This window comes from Lepidothrix coronata, unplaced genomic scaffold, assembly GCF_001604755.1.
Source record: "Lepidothrix coronata isolate B3197 unplaced genomic scaffold, Lepidothrix_coronata-1.0 Scaffold101, whole genome shotgun sequence".
Classification (NCBI taxonomy): domain Eukaryota; kingdom Metazoa; phylum Chordata; class Aves; order Passeriformes; family Pipridae; genus Lepidothrix; species Lepidothrix coronata.
Window position 1 is genome coordinate 1,191,336 of NW_016690281.1, and position 9,554 is coordinate 1,200,889.

The window sequence follows — 9,554 nt, forward strand, 5'->3', positions numbered from 1 at the left end:
GGGAAGTGAGGAGAGGTGCTTGTAGGGTAAAAGGTGAGAAAGGAGGGAGCAGGACACGGTGTGTCCAGCCCTGTCTGCTCCCTGGAGCTCTGCTGGAGATCCAGGAAGGATAAGGACCATCACATGGGCTCAGAGTAAGTGTTTTGATGCTGCTAAAGGAAAGTTTAGGCCAAAGGAGATTTGTCTGAAACCAAAATGTGAATTTTATTGGGAACAAGTGGAGACTGATCAGCGAAACTTTTACCTCTCTGAGTGACATTTAAAATTGGGAAAGAGGACGGGGGGTGAGGAGAGAGCTGGGCTGGACAGGCTGGTTTGGTTTGGATGAGCTGGTGCTACTGGGAGCGAGTGGAGGTTTTTTTAAGTGTTCCTTTTAGAAGGACAATCTGCCCTGATAGCAAATGGAAAATATTCTTTGTTGCTTCTTCTTCCATTTTAAGCTTTTCTAAAGAGACAAAAAGATGTTTAAAACGTAGAATTGACGCATCAATTGTGTAATTACTTGATCAGGGCTTTGGCACGAGAAATGCTCTTGGAAGTTCCTCTGAAATTTTTCTTAAACTTAATTACTACTTCAGTCTAAATTATTTCTTAATGACTTCTTTGAACATATATTTGACCTGACTATTTTTTAAAAGGATGCATCACGCTCAGTGCCACGTTTATCGTGGCTGTCACTGCTCCAGGTGGGGCACACAATGAGAGTCCTGATCTCTGTCTGCACATTACATGGGGAGCAAATGCTTTATGGTTGGGAAAGGTGTTTTCTTTGGCTGGGAAAGGTGCTCCGCTTCAACACACCAAACTTCCAGTTGGGAGCCTGGCTAGAGTTCAGAGAGAGGCTCTTCTAAGGTCTGGTGATGGAGATGTGACAAAACAGGGTTGAACAAAGGCTGAAAATGGTGTTTTCTTTCCCTAGGGATCTTTCCAACAACAAGATCAGTGGTTTAGATGTTCAGCTATTCAGAAGCCTGACTTCGCTGGCAAAGCTGTGAGTACCCCTTGCCCCCCAGTGCTGCAGCCCCTCTGCAGGGCTGAGCTGGGCCCTGCCCATGTGCTGGTGTTTTTCACAGGTTAATTTGTTGGTGTTTGGCCTCATCTGCTGAGCCCCAGATAGTGGTGTCCACAGCTCCCTCCTCAAGGCCTTCAGCTGCTCAGTGCAGTGATTTGCTAATTGGCATTGAGGGTTGGGCAGGATTTTGACCCTCTGTGCTGCCAGATGGAGAGGAGATCGAGGCCAGAGAATGAGAATTGTCACAAGATGTGTGTTAGAGCATGGAAAATCACAGAATCCCAGAATGGGTTGGGCTGGGAGGGACCTTAAAGCCCATCCAGTGCCACCCTCTGCCATGGGCAGGGACACCTTCCACTAGCCCAGGTTGCTCCAAGCCCTGTCCGACCTGGCCTTGGACACTTCCAGGGATGGGGCAGCCACAGCTTCTCTGGGAAAACTCCACCAGGGCCTCTCCACCCTCCCAGGAAATGGTGACAAAGCTGCAGTGACCAGGAGGTGACTACAGACGTGATGAAGTTTCCTTTTCCCTCTTTTACAGAGATATAAGCCACAACCAGATTTCTACATTAGAAGATGGAATATTTGATAATTTATTTAATTTAAGTGAAATGTAAGTTCATTCGCTTTGTTTCCCAGTTCTTTTATTTAAGTCTTTTCTTGGAACAGCTCTTGCCTTCCTGGTGGGGTGGGATCTCTCAGGGAGATCTTGGGCATGTACCCAGCCAAGCTGCTGCCTTTTGGGGTGTATCCAGTCTCTTAGTCTGTGTCCTACTCCTGGGTCCTGTTGTTGTCCTTCAAGCCTGACCTCTTCCTAGATTTGCTTCTGTCTCCTGGATACCTCCAACCTCTGCCACTGCCTTTTGTCTTTCCTGCTTCTCTCCCACAGCAGCTCTGCTGAGGTTCTTGTCTCTGACCATGCTCTGGGTCACACTTACTGTCCTGTCTGTGTGGTCACACCTTGGGACCGGGGATCTGATGATTCTGCAACATGGTAGGTCCTGCCTGAGGTGTCCAAGGTACTTGAAGGTGGTGTCCCTCAGTGAGTCAATTATTTTAGGTTCTGTTTTTTAATTGAAGTAATGAAAACTTTTGTTGTTATGTGGAGGGAGGCAAGGGGAAGCCACACATTTCCAGACAGATCCATGAAGTCACAGCAGTAGTGGCAGTTCTGTGTCTGAAGGAGCCAAAGGATTAACCCCTTGCAAACTCTCTTGGCAAGCAAGACAAAAGCTCAGACCCACCTTCTCCCCAAGGAGGGGACACGAAGGGCATTCTCAGCTCTGCAGTTTTGCTCTCAGGTGGCTCTAAAAGACCCAAAGGCCCCAGGCTGGGTCCCAGGGAGCCTGTCTCTGCTGGGGCTGGTGGCAAAGTGGTGCTTTCAGCCCCAGAGTCGTGGTTCAGCTCAGCCCTGTCAGCTCCACACACAGCTTCCAGCTCCGTCCTGCTCGCAGCTGAGTGCCAAAGGCTGTAATTTGGATCAAGCTTAGCTGCAATTAAAGTTTCCATCTTTTCATTAAACTGCCACATGGAAAGATTATCATTGACTTTGCATTTCTTTTTTTGACAGATCAATTTTATTCTCTTAGCTATTTTTTAATGGAGCTGTAAATAGTCTCCCAGAGCAGGAGAGGCTCCCTCACATCCAGGGGCTGTTGGATGTCAGATTATTTTAGATATAAGATTGTGTCTGTCATTTGCTTCTAATTGCGACAATTATTTGTAGAGTTAAAAAAGTACTTGGAGTACTTGCTTAATTCTAGCCTCTAGAAAAATCACGTTAATTATTGCTTGATTCCCTATTCATTAACTCCCCTCCCAGTTATTCCAAAGCCTTTCAGTGGAGTGGCACAGATGGGAACAGGGAGGGCTCGGCACACTGCTGTAATTAATGCTTAGCACATGTCACACTAATCCCCAACTATTTCTGATCTCCCTCTGACAGAAACTTAAGTTGGAATCCATTTGTTTGTGACTGCAAACTGTCCTGGTTGCCCCGCTGGTTGGAAGACAGAAAAGTGAGAGTTCTTGAGGCGTCAGACACGAGATGTGCCCACCCCCCCGAGGTGGCAAACCTGTCCCTCTTCGACGTCCCGTTCCCCAATGCCACCTGTGGTAAGGAAACGCTGGGGGTGGAGATGGTTAAACCAGGGGCAGCGATGGGCCCCGGGGCAGCTGGGCTCACAGTGGCTTCTTTAGACCTCAAGTCACCAGTTGTAATGTAATTAAGCAAATACTGGGCACACAGGCTGTACCCTGGTGCCTCAGGGGTCCAGTCAGTCACATCAGGGCTGGGATTAACGCTGATTACACACCAGGCATCAGGCAGCCAACACAGCACACTGGCTCAGTGACCTCCAGCCTCAGGCTTTCATTCTCTCAAGGTTTCAACAGTGTGACTTTAAGCAGTGAAATGGCATGGGAGCTGATGGGACCTGAGCACGTGCTGGGTCTTTGCAGGTAACAGGAGTGTTGAATGAGCACTGCCCCGATCCACAGCTCATCACTTGCCCCTGGGGCATTCTTCTGACAGCTTGGCCAGCAGAAACATCAGGCAGTGGTTAACTGGAGGTGGAAGGGGGGAGCCCAAGGAAAACTAATGGTGCCTGGATGCTCAACTATCCCTGAGTGAGGGAGAGGGAAGGAGAGTGCTCTCCACGGCAGGGATCAGGCATCTCCTTTAATTCATGACAGGAGGATGCAGGGCTGAGGGACCTGGAGCTGTGTGACAGGAGAATACAGGTTGAGGGATCAGGAGCTGGTGGGAGCCAGTTGAGCTGCCTGGTAAAGCACAGGCCTCCCCAGGAGCAAAATCTGGATTGTAGTTTCTCCTCTTTCCCCAGCAAAGCCACTCCAGCTTGCAGCATCTTGCAGGAATTATCAAAGGGAAAAACACTGGCACTGTTACTGCCCTTGATAATTAGTTATTCCCTCTTCAACTACTTTAAGCCAGGGTGGAAACAATAATGTGAGGCTGTCTTCTGGGTAATTCAGTGTAATGGGAGTAGGCTGGGACAGCCTGCCAGCTACTGACAGTTGTTACTGACCGGCAGGGAGTGAAGAATGACCAGGCTGGTGGTAAAAACAGAGTAGTTCCCATGCCGTGGTCCTCCTTGTGGGACTGCTCTTAGGAGAAGTGGCTCAGCATTCACAGGGAGGCTGTGGAGGAAGCTGGACAGTTGGATGGATTCGATCTGGGAAGATCACACGGAGCTGTTGAGATGTTTGGGGGAGATGTTGTAGCAACCAGCAGGAAGAGCGGAGCCAACGTGGCCGAGCTGCGTGGGCAGAGGCCGAGGGAGAGGCCCTGCCTGGGTGTTTGTGGCAGGGAAATGTCCCACCCCGTGCAAGCCAGAGAGGGGGAATTAAACTCAAGGGAATGGGCTGTCCCTCAGGGATTGGGGCTGTTGTGGCTGCCATTGCTCTCTGTGCTGTGTGTGCATGTGTGTGTTGGGGCACGTGTTGTTTCCGTGCATCCTCCCAGTGTTTATCCTTCCACAGCTCTGGGTGCAGGCTGTGCCTGCCATTGCCCTCATCTCTAGCACCACATTTTGCCTGCGGGTAGGTGGGAAGCTCTTGGCTCTCCCCAGGGAGGGAGGTGGCTGCAGGGTCTGCCCAATTCCAGCATGGTCCTGGTGGAGAATCCATCAGTGTCTCCCCAAAGTCTCCGATGTGCCACTGCCCAAGGGTGTTTGATTATGGACTTGTTACTGGCTGTCCCAGGCAGCACTTGGTGAAACAGGCTGCACCAGACCTGGGTACCACCAAGGGACAACCTTTTGTCATGGTCTCACTTGGTGGCGAGTCCTTGGGGCTCCTCTGAGTGTCAGACACAGCGGCTCCGTGTCCCATGGGACTGTCAGGCTCTCCAAAGCCTCGTTTTATTTACTGAGTGTAGCTGCTCCATAAATCTGTGTGACTGGCTTGTTATTTCTGTCATCATTAATTAGCATAAAGAGTTTGGAAACTGTTGCTGAGGGATTAAAGACTTCCCAGGCAAATCTCAGTAAGGAAATGCTCGGAGTAGGAGCTGCACAGGAGAATTCCATGCCCGGGAACGTAGGGTGGTGTCTCTTGGAGGGTCTCACCAAACCATGGCTTCACAGTGTCAGTTTGCAAGAGGATCTTCTGTTCTGTCCCACAGGAGCTCAGTACATCACGTGTCTGACAAGCAACCACACGGAAGGGGCTGAACTTGTCGTCCTCTTCACGTCTGTCCACGCCAGGAACCTCAGCGAGGAGACCTGCAGTGCCCTGTGCTACGCCCAAGACCAGGAGTACGGAGGTTTCAGCTCCCTGGGGCAGTGTCTGTGTGGAACTGCCCATGAAACAAACTCTTCCTCTGGCTGTTTGCCATTTTGCACTGAGCATTTGTCCGGGCAGGGCTGTGGTGGCCCGTCACTCGTCCCCTCGCCCTTCCAGGCACAGCTGCCTGTGTCTTTCACAGGACTCCAGCCCCGGTACAGCCTACACCAGGCTGTGCTCTTCAATGTCAGTATTCCCATCGCTGTCAGCACTTTACTGTGGGAATTTGGGGACCAGACAGAGGTTCTCAACACCACTGGAAATGCAGCTGTGCACACGTATGCCTTACCCGGGCGGTACAATGTCACTGCCACCATCCTGGTGGGCACCAAGGTCTTGTACGAGCAGGCAGAAGTTGAGGTGGTGGCTTCACCCCAACAGCTGGAGCTGCAGTGTCCTTCCTTGGTCAAGACGAATGAGAGTCTGGACATCCAGATCCGCAACAGAGGCGGCACCGGCCTCGTGGTGCTGTACGGGATCACACAGGCTGGAGAGCTGGGCAGGGGTAAGCAGGGCTGGCTGGGGGGTGCTGGGCAAGGGAGGAGTGGCACTGCATCCCGGGCCTTCCCTTTGCCTCCCTCCCCAGTGAGGGATGGGAGGGGATGACTCCTTTGGGGCTCCCCTGGCTGGGCAGGCAGTGGTCTGCACTTCAGCAGTGGACGGGCTTCATTGGCTTCAGGGCCAGGGTGTTCCTGGAGCCTCTCTTTCCAGACTGGCTTAGGACATGTGGCCCAGAGAAAGGACACCACGTTTGTGTTCTTTATGCAGCAGTTCACCCCATGTGCCCCCCCGATGGCTTGGTGTTCCCGGGCAATAACCACTGCTACCAGCTGGTGGTGGAGAAGGCGGAGTGGCTGGAGGCCCAGCGGCACTGCCAGGAGCACGACAATGGAGAGCTGGCTTTTGTCAGCAGCCCCGAGATCCAGAGCTTCTTGGTTGCTCGTGTCATCAGGTGAGTGAGGAGGGTAGGGGTCAGGATCACCTAGGGACAGGTTTGGCGTTCCAGGGGTCACATCTGCACAGGGGTCTGGAGGGAGGGTCCTGCCGTGGTCTCGACTGAGTGTGGGAAGATGGTGAGAGTGAGGCTGCTGAACAAAGAGGAGGAGCCCTTTGAGCAGAGCAGAGCTTGAACCCTTGCTGGCCTTGGCTACTTTCCTTAAAGGCTGTGGAGGGAAGAAGAGGAATGGGGACAGAACGATTGGAAGTCACAATAGGTAACTGAGGATTGGTGGGCACTTGTACCTTTTGTTTGTGCCTGTGGGTGCCTCTGAAATGGTGCAGAGAGGTGCAGGGCCAGGAGTACACAGGGCTGGGCTGAGCACACCTTCCACTTGGGAGTGGCTGTACACTGAAAGAGAGTAGGTTTGGATTGGATATTAGGAAGAAATTCTTCCCTATGAGGATGGGGAGGCCCTGGCACAGGTTGCCCAGAGAAGCTGTGGCTGCCCCATCCCTGGAAGTGTCCAAGGCCAGGTTGGAGCAACCTGGGCTAGTGGGAGGTGTCCTTGCCCATTGCAGGGGGTGGAACTCGATGGTCTTGAAGGTCCCTCCCAAACCAAACTCTTCTGTGATTCCATGATTCTGTGAGTGCAGCAAAATCTACAGGCTCAGGCTGGACGGTGGAGAGGTCCAGGTGCTTGTGTCCCGAGGCTGACACGAGGGTGAGGATGACAGGAGGGCGAGGGTGACACGAGGGTGACATGAGGGTGAGTGTGACCAGCTCCCTCCCTCAGCAGAACTGCAGCTGGATTGTCCCACGTTGACACTGTGGCATCGAGAGCTGCTGTAGCAAAGCCCAGGGCAGTGCTGCAGTCCTGCCTCCCAGACAGGATCCTGCACCTTTCCAGACACAGCTGCAGCCTGAAGCCCAGACCCTTTTTTCCTTTTGTTTCTCATCCTGTTGACTCCTCTCCGAGTTTCAGGCTCCAGCAGCATCTGTTCCACCTCAGGACTGGGCTTTATAAACAGAGAGCACTGCAAGTGTCAGCCTTTGATTAAATCCGCCCCTCTGAGTGCCCTTTCCCCAGCCAGCCCTTTTGGGGGGGAGGGAGGACAACCAGGAGAGCTCTCAGGGCCTGACAGCCCTTGTCAGCACTCCCAGCTGCAGATGTGGGAGATGGGCTCTTCAAAAACACATCCCAGACAGCACAAGGAAGGGAACAGCTGCGTGTGACGTAGGCTTTGAACGGTCCTGCTCGAGGGCTGACAGCCCCTTCTTCCCAAACTTGTGTCCGAGCCCTGTTCCCTTCACACGGGGCTTTATCCTGAGATTGCAAACATGTGTTCCCTACTCTGGGGCAGAGGAGTCTGTCCCTCTCCCGGGGTTAGGAGCTGGTCACTGGGTGCTCTGGTGTGTCAGGCGTTGCGTGCGGGGCTGACGGTGCATGGAAACCACGAGGGCTCTGAGCCGCCCAGGCTGTTCCCCAGCTGCTGCCCCACGCTGGTCTCCCCCAGCCCCCTTTATTGCCTGTGTTTATTTTATTAATCCATTCAGATAAACATGCAGGAGGCAGTTCCAGAAGGCAGTTTCCCTGATGATAAAAGGCAAAGTGGCCGAGCTGCAGGTTTTTGGAACATGCAGCTTCCATAGCTTGTGATGGGAAAATGGTAGAAGCAGGAAGCTGTTTTCCATCAGAGCAGCAGCACCACTGTCCTCTCCTTCTCTCCTGATGTGGGATGGCCTCCCCAGGAGCAGCATGTGCTGAGTTAGTCTCTCCCTGCCTCCAGAAGCAGAGGGTGGAACCTTCCGGGGGAACCCAATTTCCCCTCTGGGTAGCACAGGGAGCCCCTCTCCCATTCCAAGCCTCTCCAGGCTTGTTCTGCTCCTTCTGCCCCAGCAGGGTAGCTCGGTCCTTCCTCAGAGGCAGAGGGATTCTCACATCCTGCTTCAAAAAAGTGTGTTCAGAGTCCTCCTGTTCCTCCCTGCAAGGGAACGGGCCAGGCAGTGGGGCAGGATGGAAGCCAGCCAGCAGCTTCTTTTTTAGTTTCTCCCTTTTTTCTTTCCTTTTTTTTTTTTTCTTTTTGCAGTTAGGTCATAGCTGGAATTAGAAAAGGAAAATCTCCACTGAGTTTTCCTGATGGCAGCACGCAAGCAGTTTCCTACCCTGCTCTCCCTAATCCCCTGCCAGTGGTTTGGGAGCAGAACACAGCCCTTATTTACTTTTAAATCATATTTGCAGTGAAAACTACTGATTCACAGAACAGTTATTTTTGTCATCGTTTTTCAGCATGACCTCATGAATCATTTCATCTGGCGTGGGCCTGGGGGTGGAGAGACACCACTTATCTCCCCAGCCTGCTTTGCAGAACCGTGGTACCACCCCAGGAGCACACTGGGGCAGGCAAGGTCATGGCAGGATTGATTGCAACTGCAGGAGGGAGTATGGAGAAGAAGCTGAGGGGTTGGAAGGGTGCAGGATGTTAATATGGAGAAGTTAATATGGAACAAGTGCCTCACTTTCTGCTGGGTGCGATTAGAAACAGTTGTCCAGGCTGTGGCTATGAAAGACCGCTCAGCACTTCCCACCAGAATCTCTGCTGGGATTCAGCCAGTTTCCAAATGAGGAAGGGACATTTCATATTCCTAAAACAAACCTGGCAGTTCTGTGTGTATGTGGGGTTCAGCTGCCTGCAGTGCTTTGCCTCTGCTTATCCACCCTGGCTGCTCCCTGGTGGCTGAGGAGCCAGTTGGCTCCAGGAGCTGCATCCAAGAGAACAGGAGCTTGCCAGACCTGGCACCACTGAGCTTTGATCCTGCCCTGGTGCCCATTGCACTTGCAGTGGAGAATTGGCAAATCCCCCAGGTCTGCACAAATGAAGCACAAGTTTTCTGAAGGATTCAGCTTTCTCAGACAGTTCTGTTTGACCATAACATTCCTCTTAGGTCAGGACTCAAAACAGGCTCAGAAGAGTCTGTGAGGGTCATTTAAGCTGCAGTGTGGGCAGGTCATGGTAACAGAGTGCTCTGTTCCGAGGGGAGTGAGGTTCAAGTCAACCTGCTCCTTACAGAATCATAGAATCATAAAATCATAGAATGATTTGTGTTGGAAGAACCTTAAAGCTCATCAAGTCCCACCCCCTGCCACAGGCAGGGACGCCTTCCACTAGGCCAGGTTGCTCCAAACCCTGTCTAACCTGGCCTTGGACACTTCCAGCTTCTCTGGGCAACCTGTGCCAGGGCCTCCCCACCCTCAGCAGGCTGGTGGGACAGAGGTGTGAGGGGCTGTTGGAGAGCAGT

General features: G+C 52.4%; 1 protein-coding gene across 1 annotated transcript in view; it reads left to right on the top strand.

Annotated features, from left to right (window-relative positions):
* Window positions 1-848: 848 nt before the first annotated feature.
* PKD1 (polycystin 1, transient receptor potential channel interacting) overlaps window positions 849-9,554 on the top strand; it is a 45,307-nt gene continuing 36,601 nt past the window's right edge. The window contains exons 1-5 of the mRNA XM_017823037.1: window positions 849-991; window positions 1,554-1,625; window positions 2,958-3,127; window positions 5,157-5,822; window positions 6,086-6,269. Coding sequence (XP_017678526.1) covers window positions 900-991; window positions 1,554-1,625; window positions 2,958-3,127; window positions 5,157-5,822; window positions 6,086-6,269 — 1,184 coding nt within the window. The 5' untranslated portion in view covers window positions 849-899. The remainder of the gene's footprint in view (window positions 992-1,553; window positions 1,626-2,957; window positions 3,128-5,156; window positions 5,823-6,085; window positions 6,270-9,554) is intronic.